General features: G+C 46.6%; 1 protein-coding gene across 1 annotated transcript in view; it reads left to right on the plus strand.

Moving 5' to 3' along the window:
- LOC311314065 (plectin-like) overlaps positions 1–18065 on the plus strand; it is a gene marked incomplete at its 5' end in the record, with an annotated part of 50687 nt that extends 32622 nt beyond the window's left edge. Inside the window, 10 exons of the mRNA XM_084444367.1 lie at positions 482–663; positions 1038–1176; positions 1615–1971; positions 2189–2272; positions 2469–2573; positions 2866–2964; positions 4542–7895; positions 9122–16283; positions 16670–16780; positions 17637–18065. Of these exons, the coding sequence (XP_084300493.1) occupies positions 482–663; positions 1038–1176; positions 1615–1971; positions 2189–2272; positions 2469–2573; positions 2866–2964; positions 4542–7895; positions 9122–15466 (10665 nt within the window). The 3' untranslated portion in view covers positions 15467–16283; positions 16670–16780; positions 17637–18065. The remainder of the gene's footprint in view (positions 1–481; positions 664–1037; positions 1177–1614; positions 1972–2188; positions 2273–2468; positions 2574–2865; positions 2965–4541; positions 7896–9121; positions 16284–16669; positions 16781–17636) is intronic.
- Positions 18066–19611: the final 1546 nt, after the last annotated feature.

Here is a 19611-nt window from a genome sequence, read left to right on the forward strand (position 1 = left end):
GAGGGAGGGAGGGTTTGAAAGGAGGGCGGGAGGGTGGGAGGGATGCCATGTTCACCCTCTCCCGAGCTGGCTTTAGTGTACTACCCTGCAGAGAGTGTTAGAGAGGGTGAAGTGCAGAGGCGAGTCGGGCGTCTAGCTGCATGGAGGCCGGTGAGAGCGTTCAGCCAGGCCACCTGGCCCCCCTGCTCTTGCAGCTGCTGGGCTTGCTGCTGGCCCTTGGCCTCCTGGGACTCGTCTCTCTGCTGCTCCAGCGGGATCTGCTGGGGACACGGCACCTGTGGCAGACAAGGCCTGGGACGGGCCAGGCACAGGTCACTGTCACACCTGGATCAGATGGATTACTCCCAATTACAGATTTTCTTGTTTCTGGTCCAGAGTGGGGTGAAGTGAGCGTCAGTTCACGGAGAGGGCTCCCTCTGGTCAAGCGGTATTTTCCAAAGAGTGGTGTTAATCTGTTGGCCCTTTTTGTGTTTCTCCTCAGAAAGTGCAGACGGAGCTGGAGGGCATCAAGAAAGACCTGGGCCAGGTGGCTGAGAAGACCGCGGAGGTCCTGGCTTCCTCCTCGCCCCAGTCCAGTTCTGCTCCCGTCCTGCGCTCTGAGCTGGACGTTACCCTACAGAAGATGGACCACGTCTACGTCCTGTCCTCTGTATATCTGGAGAAGTGAGTTGGCTTTTCTCTTCTCTGACTTTTCTCAGTTTCAAAGGTGGACTCAGTGAAGTTACATTATGTGGTGTGAACGGGTCACTCGCCCCACTACAGATCTTGTAAGAAAGAGGTTTAATCCAGCCTTCATATACAAACGTGGAAACTGTTGTATTATACCTGCAGGCACTGACAGGAGACTAGCTGTTTTTTAACTTTCTGCCCAGTGTGATCCCGATCCTTTAATCACAGATTGTACTGTTTAGCGACAGTAGCTACCATTCTGGGAGGTTCACTCCCCATTCCAGAAGGAACACAAGAACTGCTGAAAAACAACATTCTGCCTCTCTCTCCCTCTTTCCCCTCATCTCTCCTCCCATTCCTCCCGTCAGGCTGAAGACGGTGGAGGTGGTGATCCGGAACACGCTGAGCGCCGAGGGCGTCCTGAAGAAGTACGAGGACCAGCTGAGAGACGTTCACCAGGTGCCCACTGACGTCAAAGAGGTGGAGACGTACCGCATTCAGCTGAAGGTGAACTCTCTCTCTCTCTCTCTCTCTCTCTCGCTCTTTCTCACTCTCCTTCTGTCTAGTTAAATGACCTTAACTGAACAAGTGGGTCTCTGTTCTGAACACTCACCTTCTGTTCCGAGGCACAGCTTCTCTCCTGTTCTCCAGCCTGGCAGCAGTAAACAGCTCAGTAGCTTGTTGGAAGGTTTATTGGATCAAAAACACATGTTCTGGTAGAGTGATTAACATTGTGAATGCATTACTAGTGTTCAGGCTCATGTTTGAAACACGACTGTGTTTCTGTGGTTTAAATTGAAGAACCATGGAATTCTCTGCAAATTGTTTCACTTTTATTGTATTGAATCCCCTCAGGGAAACACGTCTTACCTTGGCTTGATTGAGTCAGTGGATCCTGCAATAATAATATAATGATAATAATCAAACCTTTCTCTCCACAAATAGAAAATGCGTACCGAGGCCGAGAGGGAGCAGCCCGCGTTTGACTCCCTGGAGGTGGAGCTCAAAAAGGCGTCTGCGGTGAGCGAGAAGATGTCCCGTGTCCACAGCGAACGCGACGCCGAACTTGAGCACTACCGCCACACCCTCTCGAGCCTGCGGGACCGCTGGCACGCCGTGTTCGCCCAGGTCGACCTGCGCCAGCGCGAGCTGGAGCAGCTGGGACGCCAGCTGGGGTACTACCGCGAGAGCTACGACTGGCTGATCCGCTGGATCGCCGACGCCAAGCAGCGCCAGGAGAAGATTCAGGCCGTGACCATCAGCGACAGTAAGACCCTGAAGGAGCAGCTCGCCCAAGAGAAGGTACTACTGGAACATACTGTATGTTTCATTATGAGGTGTTTAGCTTCTGTACTGTATATTTAGTACAGTTCATAGTAGGATAAGGAAAAGGTACTGGGGATGTCAGTGTTTATTTGCTGTGCTGTACAGTACATGAACACTGCACTGAACACATAAGGATTTGCTCATTTGATTAAATGTGGTAAAACACTGATTATGATCATTCACCTCATCACAGAAACTTCTGGAGGAGATCGAGCAGAATAAAGAGAAGGTTGATGAATGTCAGAAATATGCCAAGGCATACATTGACACCATCAAGGTAAGCACGCCAAACATTTGTTTATAGAGAGTATGTGCTTACTTACTTGCAGTCATGATTGTAGTCTTTACTAACTGTTACTAACATGATTGTAGTCTTTAATACTAGGTATTTAAGGTATTTAAACACAGGAACAGGATCAGCCCTGTCAGCAATGCTTCTATTGCTGACAGAAGATGTTGTGTGTTTCCACCAGGATTATGAGCTCCAGTTGGTGGCCTACAAAGCCCAGGTAGAGCCCCTGGCCTCCCCTCTGAAGAAAACCAAGATGGAGTCTGCCTCAGATAACATCATCCAAGAGGTCTGTGGCCCTTGTTCAAGCCAAACTGAAAACACACTCACAAGAATATAATTTTGACTGTGTGTGTGTGTGTGTGTGTGTGTGTGCGTGTGTGTGTGCGTGTGTGTGTGTGTGTGTGTGTGTGTGTGTTGTATGGGTGGGGGGTCTCAAAAAACAACCATACAAGCAAAGTTGTCTCCTCTGAAGACAACTGGCAATGTTTAGAGCAATATTGGGATCGATAATCAAAGACAACACTAAAACTTAATTTTGTTTTGTGTTATGTTGTTGTTGTTGTTATTGTCGCCATCAGTATGTGACCCTGAGGACCCGGTACAGCGAGCTGATGACTCTGACCAGCCAATACATCAAGTTCATCACAGACACACAGCGCCGCCTGGAGGATGAGGAGGTGCGTGACACCTCACTGGGGAGGAAATCATACTAAGATCCACTAACTCTAACCCCATAAACACTCACACACACAAACACACACACACACACACACACACACACTGAATGTATAGGTAACGGGACATTCCTTAGTAATGACATAAAGCATGGAACTTTGGCTTGATGAACTGTAGCTTCAGGATGTGTGTGGATTTGTGAGACACTTACAGTAGGTCAATGCAGCCTTTGCCAATCTGAGTGCCCCATATCATTGTTCTCAATGGCATTTGTAAAAACACAAAAGGTGTTTGCATGGTGTTTTTTGGGACTCAGCAGTGCACTGGGTGAATGCATCAATGAACAGTTTATATTCAGTCTGAAGCAGATGTTAGAGAGCATCCTAATAAGATCAGAGCACCTCTGTATATTTTGGCCCTATCCATTTCCATTCATTTGTTGTGGTGTGCCATTGTAGGTATGACATAAGGGGGGTCTTTCTTTCACTATGTATTTTCTTTCCATCATTGGCCTCACTCTCCCTTAGAATCCTATCAAATCTCTCTGTGAATGCTTCAGGCTGGTTACCACAGAGTTCAACCTTCCCTTTCCAGATTAACACAGAGTTTCCCGTTCTTTTCTAACCCTAACATTTTGTTTGTTTCTTTGCTTCTCTTAACTGCTTGCCAGTGCTTTGTCATGGTGAATGCTTATCTAGTTTGGGCGTTAAAGAGGTAAATGATCTTACTATGCTCCTGGTATCTCCTCCATTGTGCCTTTCCCCTTACCCAAACCTCAGCCTACATTCCTTTTCTCAGACTATCATTAGCATTGGCTTATTATCTAAATGACTATCCCCCATTCCATATCTTAATTTGCACTTCAGTGTTGTTTATCGTTCTGCTTTTTCTCTGCATCCACTTAATGATTTAAAAGTGTTTCTACCTCTACAATTGCTAATGTATCACTATTTAGAAGCATTCTGTCCACTTGCACCTTGCTAGCTAGTTACAGACATTTTCTGAGGTTATGTCCTCACTCTTGCCTCAGCACCCTCCAACTACTGTTTACAAAGTACACAATAGTGATTCAAAGAACCACCTTCATATGCCTGCTGCAAACCACAAGTGGATGTACATGGTGTGCTTGGATATTGTTGTGTGGTATTGATGGACCAATGAGGCTTTATAGATGGGTATCACAATATATCAATAGGAAAGCTACAGTTGCATGCCATATGAGTTCCTCACTGTGTTGTGAAGCGATGTCTTTTATCCATACATCACTGAATCACTCATTATCCATAAGACTTATTTCTTGAATTGCCTTTGTCTTGTTTGAATTGCTTTAACATGCATCGTGATTTATTTTTAACATGAATTTGCCTTTTAACATATGTTGATCTTTAAGCTAACAATTAACATTAACATTTGGTAACACTGTACATTTAAAGTGCATGTATACCGGCGTAAGAACACTGCAATAGCTTTGACAATTTCAGTGTTATTACACAAGTATGTGCAAATAGATGTACAGCGCTACCGTACATGTCATGCTCAATTATAATCCTTTCTTTACAATTTACTTCCACTAATACAGAAAGCTGCAGAGAAACTGAAAGAGGAAGAGAGGAAAAAAATGGCCGAGATGCAGGCCGAGTTAGACAAACAGAAGCAGTTAGCTAAAGCCCACGCCAAGGCTATAGCCAAGGCAGAGCAGGAGGCGCAGGAGCTGAAACTCATGATGCAGGAGGAGGTCAGCAGGAGGGAAGTGGTCACTGTAGACGCCGCAAAACAAAAGCACAACATCCAGCAGGAGCTGCACGAGCTCAAGAACCTTTCGGAGCAGCAGATCAAAAACAAGAGCCAGCAGGTGGAGGAGGCCCTCCAGAGCCGCGCCAAGATCGAGGAGGAGATACGCATCATCAGGATCCAGCTGGAGACCACTGTCAAACAGAAGTCCACCGCCGAGACGGAGCTGCAGCAGCTCCGGGAAAAAGCGTCAGAGGCCGAGAGGCTGAGGAAGGCCGCCCAGGAGGAGGCCGAGAAGCTCCGCAAACAGGTGAACGAGGAGACTCAGAAGAAGCGCAAGGCGGAGGAGGAACTCAAGCTTAAGTCCGCTGCTGAACAGGAAGCCGGTAAGCAAAAACAAAAGGCTCTGGACGAGCTGGAGAAGCACAAGCTGCAGGCCGAGGAGGCCGAGAGGCATATGAAACAGGCGGAGGTGGAGAAAGAGAGGCAGATCAAAGTTGCCCAGGAGATGGCGCAGAAGAGTGCCGCCGTCGAGCTCCAGAGCAAGCGCATGTCTTACGTGGAGAAGACGTCAAAACTGGAGGAGTCCCTCAAACTGGAGCATGGCACCGTCCTTCAGCTCCAGGAAGAGGCCGGCCGTCTTAAGAAGCAGCAGGAGGAGGCTGAGAACGCCAGGGGCGAGGCAGAGAAGGAGCTGGAGAAATGGCGGCAAAAGGCCAACGAGGCCCTCCGTCTGAGGCTACAGGCTGAAGAGGAGGCTCACAAGAAGAGTCTCGCTCAGGAGGAGGCTGAGAAGCAGAAGGAGGAGGCCGAGCGGGAGGCTAAGAAGAGAGCCAAGGCTGAGGAGTCTGCCCTGAAGCAGAAGGAGATGGCAGAGCATGAGCTGGAGAGGCAGAGAAAGCTGGCAGAGGGTACAGCCCAGCAGAAGCTCTCTGCAGAACAAGAGTTGATCCGCCTCAGGGCCGATTTTGACCACGCAGACCAGCAGAGGTCCCTCCTTGACGATGAGCTTTACCGCCTTAAAAACGAAGTGACTGCAGCTGAACAACAACGGAAACAGCTGGAGGATGAACTGGCCAAAGTGAGGAGAGAGATGAATGTGCTCCTTCAACTCAAGTCCAAGGCAGAAAAGGATAGTATGTCCAACACTGAGAAGAGCAAACAACTTCTTGAGGCTGAAGCAGGTAAAATGAGAGACCTAGCTGAAGAGGCAGCCAAGCTTAGGTCCATCGCTGAGGAGGCCAAGAGACAGAGGCAGGTGGCTGAGGAGGAGGCAAGGCGCCAGAGGGCCGAAGCTGAGCGGATCCTGAAAGAGAAGCTTGCTGCCATCAACGAGGCAATGAGCCAGAAAACGGAGGCAGAAATCGCCCTCAAAGAGAAGGAGGCTGAAAATGAGAGACTCAGACGACAGGCCGAGGATGAGGCCTACCAAAGGAAAGCCCTTGAAGACCAGGCCAGCCAGCACAAACAAGATATTGAAGAGAAAATCAAGCAACTTAAAAAGTCATCTGAGACTGAGATGGGGAGACAAAAGGCCATCGTTGACGAAACTCTCAAGCAGAGGCGTGTTGTTGAGGAGGAAATACGCATTCTGAAGCTTAACTTTGAGAAAGCCTCATCTGGAAAGCTTGACTTGGAGCTGGAGTTGAATAAACTGAAGAACATAGCAGATGAAACACAGCAGAGCAAACTTCATGCTGAAGAGGAGGCCGAGAAACTTAGGAAGCTCGCCCTGGAGGAGGAAAAACGCAGGCGGGAAGCAGAGGAAAAAGTGAAAAAGATCGCTGCTGCAGAGGCAGAGGCTGCGAGACAGCGCAAAGCAGCTCAGGAGGAGGTTCAGCGTCTCAAAAAGAAAGCAGACGAAGCCAAAAAGCAGAAAGAAGAGGCTGACAAGGAAGCAGAGAGACAAATCATTGTAGCCACACAGGCAGCACAAAAATGCAGTGCAGCTGAGCAGCAAGTTCAAAGTGTTCTCGTCCAACAGAAGGAGGACAGCCTCATGCATAAAAAGCTGAAGGAGGAGTATGAAAGAGCTAAAAAGCTTGCTAAGGAGGCTGAGCTCGCCAAGGAGAAGGCAGAGAGGGAGGCAGCTCTTCTTCGTCAGCAAGCGGAGGATGCTGAGCGTCAAAAACAGGCAGCAGAAAAAGAGGCAGCCAACCAGGCCAAAGCTCAGGAGGATGCTGAGAGATTGAGGAAGGAAGCAGAATTTGAAGCTGCCAAGAGAGCACAAGCAGAGAAGGCTGCCCTCAAACAGAAAGAACAGGCCGATGCTGAAATGGCAAAACACAAGAAGCTGGCAGAGCAAACCTTGAAGCAGAAATCCCAGGTAGAACAAGAGCTTACAAAGGTCAGACTTCAGCTGGACGAAACTGACAAGCATAAATCTCTCCTGGACCAAGAGCTGCAGCGCTTGAAGGATGAAGTTGGCGATGCTGTCAAGCAGAAGGCTCAGGTGGAGGAGGAGTTGTTCAAGGTCAAGATTCAGATGGAGGAGCTGATGAAACTCAAACTCAGAATTGAGAATGAGAACCAGCGTCTCATTAAAAGAGACAAAGATAACACTCAGAAGTTCTTGGCTGAAGAGGCTGAGAATATGAAGAAGCTTGCAGAGGAGGCTGCCAGGCTTAGTGTGGAGGCCCAAGAGGCGGCACGCATGCGACAGATAGCCGAGTCTGACCTCACCCAGCAGAGGGCACTGGCAGAGAAGATGCTAAAGGAGAAAATGCTCGCCATCCAGGAAGCGTCTAAACTAAAGGCAGAGGCTGAGATGCTCCAGAGACAGAAAGACCTGGCTCAGGAGCAGGCCCAGAAACTGCTTGAGGATAAAAACCTGATGCAGCAGCGTCTAGAGGAAGAGACTGAGGGCTTCCAGAAATCCCTGGAAGCAGAGCGCAAGAGACAGCTGGAGATCACAGCTGAGGCAGAGAGACTCAAACTCCAGGTGTCTCAGCTGAGCGATGCCCAAAACAAAGCCGAGAATGAGGCTAAGAAATTCAAGAAGCAAGCCAGTGAGATCAGTGCCCGTCTCCATGAGACAGAGCTAGCGACCAAAGAGAAAATGACAGTTGTGGAAAAACTTGAAGTTCAGAGACTGAGCAGCAGTAAAGAGGCTGATGAGTTACGCAAATCCATTGCTGAGCTAGAAAAGGAGAAGGCTAGACTGAAAAAGGAGGCTGAAGACCTACAGCATAAATCTAAAGAGGTATTGTGTCAAAGATGGCATAAAGCAGCATATGTCATTGTTAACCCTCTCCCTTACAACTAACAATCCCAAATTATTTCATTCTGTTTCCTTTGATCTCTATTCCTTCCTACAATTAACCATTGACCCCGTCATATCATTTGTATTTTTTTGATACAGTGCACTTTGCTTATGAAGATCATATCTTAAATGTATGATTGAATTTGCAGGACTATTGCTGTACAGAACACATTTGTGAGACTATGAAGTGGAAATGTTGCCCTCGGAACACAATGATGTTCTTTTGGTCTGATGACACACAAAATTGGTGTCTGGAGTCCAGTCTCTGACAGTTTTAATTTTGACAGTCATTTTTGGTTTTGTTTTGGTTTTAGTCTAGTTTTAGTTACTAAATTACATTACGATTTTAGTTGAATAAATTTACAGTAGATTTAGTCGACTAAAATCAAATGGGTTTAGTCGTGTAAATCAAATGGTTTTAGTCGTATAATGCATTATTTAACCAGTTCTCATTTCCAAACTCATACAGTATATACTCCCAGAGAAAACATCTATTAAACTGATGGACATAGCTGCTGAATCACATTTCTATGCACTCTCATTGCCTGTGTTTGAGTTTGTGTTTGAGCCATGACTTTCACGTAAATCTCAGCATTGTGATTAGATCTCTTCCCAAATCATCCCTCCCTAACATTTTATTCTAGTTTTATTTGTTGACCAAAATGTCAATAGATTTCATGAATTTGTTTTTATTTAGTTACTAATCTAAATAAAGGTCGTTGACAAATTATTTTCGTCATAGTTTTCATCGACTAAATTAGCACTGGTCTCTGATGGTTACGTTACATTCCCACTCGTGGTCAGAGGTGGACACCAGGTGGATTCCTTGTCAACTAGCCAATGCATCTACCATTAGACCAAGAGGACATCTTTTTATACCAACATAATGGGAAATAAAATTCCATGACAGTTGACCATAATACTAGTATAAAGGCATAATCATGACATTATCATTCAGTGTAAAAATAGATTGACATCAGTCTTTTTTATTGTTATTTTGTTCGTTCTGAATATGACATCTGTGATTCTGATTGAGCAGAGTGCATTGTACCATAATTACATCACATGAATTACTCTAGATTATATTTATTTATGTATTATGGTAGATATGACGTGCCACTCTGAACGTTCTAATTTTGCTGTCTGTCTCCTTCTTTCCTGAACAGTTGGCCGATGCTCAGCAGAAGCAAATCCTGCAGGAGAAGACAATGCTCCAGCAGACCTTCATCAATGAGAAGGAGATGCTGTTGAAGAAGGAGAAGCTCATTGAAGATGAGAAGAAAAAGCTGGAGAGTCAATTTGAAGAGGAGGTGAAGAAGGCCAAGGTTTTGAAAGATGAGCAGGAGCGCCAAAGGAAGCAGATGGAGGAGGAGAAGAAGAAACTGCAGGCCACCATGGACACCGCCCTCAACAAACAGAAAGAGGCAGAGAGGGAGATGCTCAACAAGCAGAAAGAAATGCAGGAACTGGAGAGGAAAAGACTTGAGCAGGAAAAACTGCTCGGCGAGGAGAACAAGAAACTGCGTGAGCAACTGCAGCAGATGGAGGTCACTCAGAAGGAAATGGAAGTGTCCCACACCAGAGAGATTGACATCCAGACTGACAAGGTTCCTGAGAACGAGCTGATCCACATGACCATGGTGGAGACAACCAGCAAAGCTCTAAATGGCCAAAGCATCGGGGACGAGGTGGATGGTGTGGACCACACATTCTCCTTTGATGGCATTCGTAAGAAGGTTCCTGCAAGCAGACTTCGTGACGTTGGCCTCTTGACCAAAAAGGAGATGGATAAGCTGACGAAAGGAAAAACCACTGTGCAAGAGCTCAGTCAGACTGAAAAACTGAGTACAATTCTGAAAGGAAAGAACTGCATCGGTGGTCTGTTGGCACAACCTAACCAGAAGATATCAATCTATCAAGCCATGAAGGAGAAGAAGATTGCCCCTGGAACAGCTTTGATACTCCTGGAGGCTCAGGCAGGCACTGGATATATAGTAGACCCCATTAAAGACCAGAAGCTCTCTGTGAGTGAGGCTGTGAAGGAAGGCTTGATTGGACCTGAACTGCACAACAAAATGCTGTCTGCTGAGAGGGCTGTGACTGGCTACAAAGACCCATACACAGGAGGAACGATCTCCCACTTTGAGGCCATGAAGAAGGGACTGATTGATCGCGAGCATGCCATCAGACTTCTTGAGGCCCAGATAGCAACTGGTGGAATCATTGACCCCATAAACAGCCATCGCATCCCCCTTGAGACTGCCTACAAACAGGGGCAGTTTGATGCTGAGATGAACAAGATATTGGAAAACCCTTCTGAAGACACAATAGGATACTTTGACCCCAACACTCAGGAACCCCTGACATACCTTCAGTTAATGGAGAGATGCACCACAGATGCAGAGACTGGCCATCTGCTCCTGCCTATCACTGAGAAGGCTGCCCAGAGCTTACAGACTCACACAGAGGAGGAGACCAAGGACGTGTTCAGCCAGACAACTGTCTCTGTGCCATTTGGAAGATTCAAAGGGAAGACTATAACCATCTGGGAAATAATCAGTTCTGAGTACTTCACGGATGACCAGAGAAAGGATCTCATTCGCCAGTTCAAGAGAGGAAAAATCACCATAGAGAAAATCATCAGAATTGTTATCACTGTGGCAGAGGAAAAGGAGAAGAAAAATGAAATAGCCTTTGAGGGCCTGAGAGCACCTGTGCCCGCCACTGAACTCCTGGAGTCCAAGATCATTGACAAAGACCTCTACAACAAGTTGCACAAAGGCAATAAAACAGTCAAAGAAGTCTCTGAAATGGAGCCTGTCAACAAAGCCTTGAAGGGGACAAACTGCATTGCAGGTGTAGTCATTGACTCCACCAAGGAGACAATGTCCTTCTACCAAGCTCTGAAGAAGGATATGATGAGGGCAGGACCTGCTTTACATCTCCTGGAGGCTCAGGCTGGAACAGGATTCGTAGTAGATCCAGTGAAGAACCAGAGGCTGACGGTGGATGAGGCTGTCAAAGCAGGAGTGGTGGGTCCTGAGCTGCATGAGAAACTGCTGTCGGCTGAGAGAGCTGTGACAGGATACAAGGATCCATACACTGGGAAGACTGTATCTCTGTTTGAGGCCATGAAGAAAGAACTCATCCCCAAAGAACAGGGAATCAGGCTGCTTGATGCACAGCTCACCACCGGGGGTATCATTGACCCAGTAAAAAGCCATCACATTCCCCATGATGTTGCCTGCAAACGTGGCTACTTCAATGAAGAGATGAATCAGCTCCTCAGTAACCCAACTGATGACACCAAAGGTTTCTATGACCCAAATACACAGGAACATGTCACCTATTCCCAGCTATTCAAAAGATGTGTTACTGACAAAAAGACTGGCCTCCAGCTCCTGCATCTGTCAGAAGAAGCCATCAGTGCAAAGGAGGAGCAGAAGTACACAGAGATCCAGACTAAAGAGGCTATGAACCAGACTACCATGGAGCTTCGGTCTGGACCACTAAAGGGGAAGAAGCTCACCATCTGGGAAATTATCAACTCGGAGTATCTGACTGAGGAGCAGAGGCTTGACCTGATCAGACAGTACAGGTCTGGGAAGGTGACCATCGAGAAGATCATCAAGATTGTTGTCACAATTGTAGATGAGAAAGAGGCCAAGAAAGAAGAGCAAGCCACCTTCAAGGGACTCAGATCTGCTGTGCCAGCCAGCTCACTGTTTGACTCCAAAATCATTGATCAAGCTACATTTGACATGCTGCAGCAGGGCAAAACAACACCTAAGCAGGTGAGCGAGAATAATAATGTGAGTAAATATCTGCAGGGCTCTGACAGCATTGCTGGAATCTACCTTGAACCAACTAAGGAGAAAATCAGCATCTATCAAGCTATGAAGAAGAATCTTCTCAGACACAACACAGGCCTTTCACTTCTGGAGGCCCAGGCTGCCACCGGGTTCATAGTAGACCCAGTGAAGAACCAGTGTCTGACAGTGGATGAAGCTGTAAAAGCTGGCATCGTCGGTCCTGAGCTCCATGAGAAACTGCTCGCTGCTGAGAAGGCAGTCACTGGTTACAAAGACCCATTCACAGGCAAGAAGATCTCTCTCTTCCAAGCCATGCAGAAAGACCTGGTCATCAAGGAGCATGCCATGCCCCTGTTGGATGCCCAGATGACCTCAGGGGGAATCATTGACCCTGTCGGCAGTCACCGGGTACCCATGGATGTTGCCTACCAGAACAACATCTTCAGCAAAGAAATATCAAATGCCCTCTCTGAACCGACAGATGATAACAAATCTTTCTTAGACCCCAACACAGAGGCAACTGTGACATACAAGCAGCTGAAAGACAAGTGCACTAAAGATCCAGACACAGGCCTGAACCTCCTCCCTCTCTCCAAGCCCCAGGCACCCACTGTGGTGGAGAAGACTTATCTCTACACTGAGGAGCAGACTCAGAGTGACCTGGCCAACACCCAGATTGATATTCCCCTGGAGAGCCTGGCCGGACAGTCAATGAACCTCTGGGACATCATGAACTCCAATCTACTCCCTGAGGAGGAGAGGAAGAAGCTCATGGATGAGTACCGCTCTGGTAACCTCACTAAAGACCGCATGATCATCATCATCATAGAGATCATTGAGCAGCGTGAGATCATAGTTAGGGCTGAAGACAAGACATCTTGCAAGACCATCAGACGAAGAGTCACTATCGAGGAGCTGTATAACGCACGTATCATCGATCTGGAGCTGTTCAACCTGCTGAAACAGGAGAAGAGGAACATCCGGGACATCATGGAGATGCAGAGTGTGAAGCAGTACCTGTTCGGCACAGGCTGCGTGGCTGGGGTCATCACTGACTCCGGCTCCAAGATGAGCATCTATTCAGCGATGAAGAGAGGCTTCATGAAGCCCGAGGTTGCTCTGAGTCTCCTGGAAGCACAGGCCGCCTCAGGGTTCATCGTTGACCCAGTGAAAAATGAGACCTTGACCGTCGATGAGGCTGTCCGCAAGGGGGTGGTGGGCCCTGAGATCCATGACAAACTTCTATCAGCTGAGAGAGCCGTCACAGGCTTCAAAGACCCCTACAGTGGCAAGATCATCTCTCTCTTCCAAGCCATGAAGAAGGAGCTTATCCCAGAAGACTATGCTCTGAAACTGCTGGAGGCCCAGAGTTCTACTGGAGGCATTGTGGATCCTGATTTCTACTTTCACCTCCCTACGGATGTGGCCATGCAGAGAGGATACATCAACAAGGAAACTAATGAGAGGCTGGCTGCTGAAGTGAAAGGGTTCATCGATCCTGTCACAGAGGAGAAAGTTTCCTATGCTCAGCTGCTCAAGAGATGCAAAGTTGACAGCGGAATGCGCTTGCTGTCACTGGGAGACAAGAGGCTGATGTTTAAGGGTCTGAGGAAACAGATCACCATGGAGGAGTTGTTCCGCTCACAGATCATCGACGAGAAGACAGTCACTGAGCTGAATGAAGGTCTGATCTCAGTAGAGGAGGTCAGCAGTAGGCTCAGGAAATACCTTGAGGGCACTAGCTGCATCTCTGGTGTTTATGTTGAAGCCACACAGGACCGCCTGTCAATCTATCAGGCCATGAAGAAAAACATGATCAGGCCAGGCACTGCTTTTGAACTCCTCGAAGCTCAGGCCGCCACAGGCTACGTTATTGACCCAATCAAAAACTTGAAACTTACAGTCAACGAAGCAGTGCGAATGGGAATTGTGGGCCCAGAATTCAAAGACAAGCTTCTTTCTGCTGAGCGTGCCGTGACAGGCTACAGAGATCCCTACTCTGGCAAAACCATCTCCTTGTTCCAGGCCATGAAGAAGGGGCTCATCCTAAAGGATCATGGGATTCGTCTCCTCGAGGCCCAGATTGCCACAGGAGGAATCATCGACCCTGAGGAGAGTCATCGCCTGCCTGTCGAGGTGGCCTACAACCGTGGCTTCTTTGATGAGGAGATGAACGAGATCCTGACTGATCCATCTGACGACACCAAGGGCTTCTTTGATCCCAACACTGAGGAGAACCTCACTTACCTCCAGTTGATGGAGAGGTGCATCACTGACCCGAACACCGGCCTTGTCCTCCTACTCCTTAAGGAGAAGAAACGCGAGAAAAAGACCTCCTCTAAATCCTCAGTCCGCAAGCGCAGAGTGGTCATCGTGGACCCAGAGACAGGCAAGGAGATGTCTGTGTATGAGGCTTACAGGAAGGGACTTATTGACCACCAGACCTACCTGGAGCTGGCTGAACAAGAGTGTGAGTGGGAGGAGATCACCAGCACCTCCTCTGATGGAGTGGTGAAGTCCATGATCATTGACAGGAGGTCAGGACGTCAGTATGACATTGACGACGCCCTTTCACGAGGCCTCATTGATCAGTCCTCCCTGGACTCCTACCGCTCTGGGATCCTGCCCATCACTGAGTTTGCTGACATGTTGTCTGGAAACATGGGAGGCTTCCGCTCCAGGTCCTCCTCCTTCGGCTCCACCTCCTCCTCCTCCTATGCTATGAGCCCTATACCCTCCATTAAACCTCCTGCCAGCACATGGAACGACCCCTCCGAGGTGACAGGTCCTGTGGCCGGCATCCTGGACACAGACACTCTGGAGAAGGTGTCAGTTACAGAAGCTATGCACAGGAACCTGGTGGACAACATCACTGGTCAGAGACTGCTGGAGGCTCAGGCCTGCACCGGTGGCATCATTGACCCCACCACAGGAGAGAAATTCTCTGTCACCGATGCTACTGAGAAAGGCCTCGTGGACAAAATCATGGTGGACCGTATTAACTTGGCTCAGAAAGCCTTTCATGGATTTGAGGATCCGAGAACCAAAGTCAAAATGTCTGCCTCTCAGGCCCTGAAGAAGGGCTGGCTATACTATGAAGCTGGGCAGCGTTTCCTGGAGGTCCAGTACCTAACTGGTGGGCTGATCGAGCCTGACGTTGAGGGCAGAGTGCCTCTAGATGAAGCCATCAAGAAAGGCAACATTGATGCCCGCACTGCTCAGAAGCTGAGAGATGTGAACACTTACTCCAAATACCTGACCTGTCCCAAAACCAAACTAAAGATCTCCTACAAAGACGCCATGGACAGAAGCATGGTGGAGGAGGGATCTGGCCTCAGACTACTGGAAGCCTCCTCCCAGTCCAGCAAAGGCCTGTACAGCCCCTACAATGTCAGTGGGTCTGGCTCTGCCTCGGGCTCGCGGCCCGGGTCCAGGACAGGGTCCAGACAAGGCTCCAGGAGGGGAAGCTTTGATGCCAGCAGCTCTGGCTTCAGCATGAACCTCTCCTCCTCCTCCTACACCTCCTCCAGCTACGGCGGCCGCAGATATGACGCAGGGCCTCACGCCAGCCTCAATGTGGAGGAGCTAGCCTTGGCCCTTTCAGCCCTAGCCATGGCTAGGCCTTGCAGCCTTGCAGCCTTGCAGCTCCCAGGAGCCTTCACCTCCATGATGATACCAATGCACACCACAGTTGCATAATTCAGATTCAATTAGTTTGAAATAAGACAAAATTTATCATGTATTTATTCTGCCCTGCATGTGGTCACATTAACAAAATATTAACAAAGTGCAGGTCCTCATATATTACGTCCAGCCCTATGCCTTACCCCACTGCCTTAACAGGTCCAAATTATGAGACAAATCACATGCAATTTCAGTGATTATAAAGTCAAAGCAGTGAATATAATTTTTATCAAGTGACTACAACTGATTTTATAGTTTGCGTTTTACACTTGTTAACACTACTTGTATACCTATGCTTTCTTGAAACTAATATATAGTGTATGTACTTCGAACAGAGATATTTTTCCAGTTGTCCTTTTCTTTCAAACTTAAGAATATTTGTCCTCTATTTTTTTTTGTTACTTAATGAAATATGCCAACATATAGATATAATACTGATGTTTTTAGCAGATTCATGAATAGATATCTTCATATTTCTGAATGTCTGTATAGAGTTGAGTGTTTTTGTATGAGATGTTTTCTGGCAGTGGGAGAGCAGTTAGCCAGCTTGTCGCAGAATAAGAAACACAACAAACACTGGAAGAAGGTGCAACTTTAAAAGTTCTGTCTACAGCCAATGTCACAGCCAACATTGCTCTACACTACTGCCACCAAGAGTTCAGTGGACTTTCCCCTGCCAACTCAAGGCATCACATCATTATTTTATCCCCCACACCAAATATTGGATATAACCCCCCCCATCTCCTGTTCCTGGTAAAGTGTCCTATGAAGATGTCAGGCTCCATCCCACTCCCCCTGACAATAAAACAGCTGAAGCCTGGTTCTGGTTCCTGTAAGTTGAAGTTGATGAGTTGCACATTTGCTGTTTTCTCTCTATTCCGTTCTTCTGTTCTCATGAATCTCATCACTGTTAAGACATTTTCTTCAATGACCCTGTAACCCCCCCACCACTTTACCTGTATCATAATGATGCTACAGTTCTATTGATAAAGGGCTTTCATTTATCCCTGTAGTTGGATCTTCTGGAAAAAGTCCTGGTAGAACCTTTAATTGGTGAAATGCTGAAACCTTTGCTTAATGAAGTAGTCCAGGAACCAGAAAGGGTTTGCAAAAAGGTTTTACAGAGGGTTCCCCTATAGGGATAACCGAAGAACTTTAAATGGTTAATTAGCATATTTTCCTGAGTGTTGTTTATGGTTGATTTCCTGTTCTTGACAGATGATGTCACCATCTACCAGACACCTACAGGGGGGAGAGGCTACTCATATGGGTGGGACCGAAGGGCCTCCTGATGGCTTCCTGATTCAACATCCTCTTCCTCACATACTGGTAAAGATCTACTCACCAAACAGGCCATAATGGCTTTTCACACTGCACTTAGCCCAGGGCTGAACACTTTTTCGCTAGGCTAAGAAAGCTTTCACACTGGCACCATCCTGGCACATTCCAAAGTGGGCTAACCTAACTTTAGCCTAGGGCTTTCTGGCCCTGCTCCGAAGCAGGGTTAGCCCTGAGTTTGCGGGGTTATCCCCTAAAAATCCACTAAACCTGGGGCTAAAAGGTGTCACTTTGAAACGGGACTAAAGTAAACAATGGATTTTGCATCACATTTTTGTTGTCCAGTAGTCACTAGGCAACCAAAATCGTTGTAACTACACTACTAATGGCAACATCATAGCTAACTAAAACGACAATAATATATCAGTAAAAAGATTTTAAAAGATTGAATTGGTCGCAGGCAGAAACAATGTTTCTGAGTGGTTTGAAAAGTCAGTTCAGAACAAACTAGATGGCAACATTTTAATGTTTCTTCTTGCTCTTAATGAGTAGTCACACGACATTTGAATGTAAACATTAGTTGCGTGTTCCAACGGACATTTTACCCAGGGCTAGTAGAACTACAGTGTGAATTGTATAGCCCTGGGCTTACCCTCGGTTAACAATGTGTTTGAAGAGGGGCTAAGTTAACCCAGGGATTACTATTAGCTCAGGGCTAAGGATAGACCTAGGCTGAGAATAAGCAGTGTGAAAAGCCTTATACATGTTCAAATCCTACGTTAATTTGCTGATGTAAAATGTTTTTCCCCATCAACATCATTTAAACAATTTGTTAATTTTCCAGTTTATTTTCTCTGGTTGGTTTAAGTTCATTTGCTTAAAGTCATTATTTATGTTTTGTTTTTAGATCTGCCATTGAGTACCTCTTCTCCCTTCCCCATTGCACGTCATATTTGAAGAGAGCTGAGGCTTGTCGCTCTGAAGTCTTCTTGGGATGCCATACTAGGAACACACACTTCACCCATCAATCTTGTCCATGACCCTTACTTGAATGTCAGTCATATCTACCCTATTTTGAAACACACCACTTAGACATACACAGTAGCCTAAGATGTGTATGGACTTACCATGATAGAGATGAATGGTGGAGGTTGCACTGTACTTCTCCATCTCCTCAGTCTTAAGGCCACACAGAAATCTGTTATGTCAGCTAACGCCACCTTCAGTCCAGACCATACCTGTCAACCCTCCCATTTTTCCCGGGATTATCCCGTATTTTACCCTTCTTTCCCGCCGTCGTCCCGTCTTTTAAATAAAGGTTAAATACGGGAGATTTACGGGAATATATTTAAGCGGGACGACGGTGGGAAAGAAGGGTAAAATACAGGAGAATCCCGGGAAAAACTGGAGGGTTGACAGGTATGGTATGGACTCTGGACCAGTTAAAATGACTGGTTTTGGGAGAATATGATGAGTTGTTACACTACATAACATGAATGTATGTATTTTATAGGAATGCATTTCATTTTGCAATCTGTTTCCTTTGCAAACAGAGAATATTTATCTTTAAGTGCCTTTTGTTGCTGTTCAACCAGTGTTTGGGCTCATATATTTTTGTTCCTTTCTGCATCTTTAAAGTGTTTTACTTCTTTAAATCCTCAATTTAGTTTTTCATCTTATTTTTGATATATTATGATTTTGTTTTTTGCTTTGCATGTTTACTAACTAGGTAATGGACATTTTGGGGGGGAAATGTAAGAGAAGAAGAATAGAAACAATGTATCTGCTCAACAAAACATGTTTTGTTAAATGCTGACTTGAGTAATAAGATATTTAATTAAAACTAACTGGTTGGTTTGCTCATGATCCGATATGTGGTTTGAGTGGCATGGTGAATGGATTCTGGGGTATGCTTTGAAGATAACCCTATAATGTAAATAAATATGCTATGAAGAGATCTTCGTCTCCACTTTGATTTATTCATGTCAATCATGCACAAAATATGGAATCACTCTCCCTCTTGACGCCGTCTGAGATCTTACTCTATACTGCAATAACTTCAGGGAAAACTAATTTAACCATTGGGTTAAATAGCATAGGATGGATAAGTAGATTTCCCATGTGATTTCAATACACTTTATAGTATCCCTCCACATGATGGCGATCCTATTTCACTTAGTATTCTGTCATCAACATATTACCTCCCACTAGAGTCAGAGCAGCCTAGTCTAGTCTTGAAAACCATCAACACATGAACCCACTTAAATCATTATTCACCCATTTCATTGATCGATTAGTTTTCATTTTGTGAAAATCATGACTGTGGAGACAATTGATCTGATCTCTGTGGGTCAGGTATAAGTATGTGTAGGTATGTCTTCTATACTGCTCTCTATGTGTCTACATGTCTGCCTCTCTGTGCCTCTCAAAGCCCATGAGCTTGAGGGAGGAGCCAGTAGTCGTTAGCAAAGATGGATGGTTGGCCTCCTCGGACTCCTGCCATGGTTGCCTTGGCTTCCCATCCCTGGACCTATCCCAGCCTTCCTTCGACCCAGCCTCAGACCCCGCCCTGGACCTGTCCCTCTCAACCCTGAACCCAACCTCAGAACCAGCCCTGGACCCAGCGCTGGACCCAGACCTGAACCCAGCACCAGAGAGTGCAGACAAAGAGGTAATAGCTGAGAGAATAGGGATCAGAGTCAGACCAACACAAAGTAACAATTATGAAGCAACATACTATAGCTGGACTTGAAAACTGTAATGTAGCCTTGAAGTTGCAGTCCCCACTGTTTGTGGAAATGAAGTCTAAGCAAAGAAATAATGTGTGATTTGATCTTCATTCAGTTGTATTCCTCTGTTTCAGGACACCCTGTATGGCCTGT

Source organism: Borostomias antarcticus (genome assembly GCF_949987555.1).
Source record: "Borostomias antarcticus genome assembly, chromosome: 10".
NCBI classification, from domain to species: Eukaryota; Metazoa; Chordata; class Actinopteri; order Stomiiformes; family Stomiidae; genus Borostomias; species Borostomias antarcticus.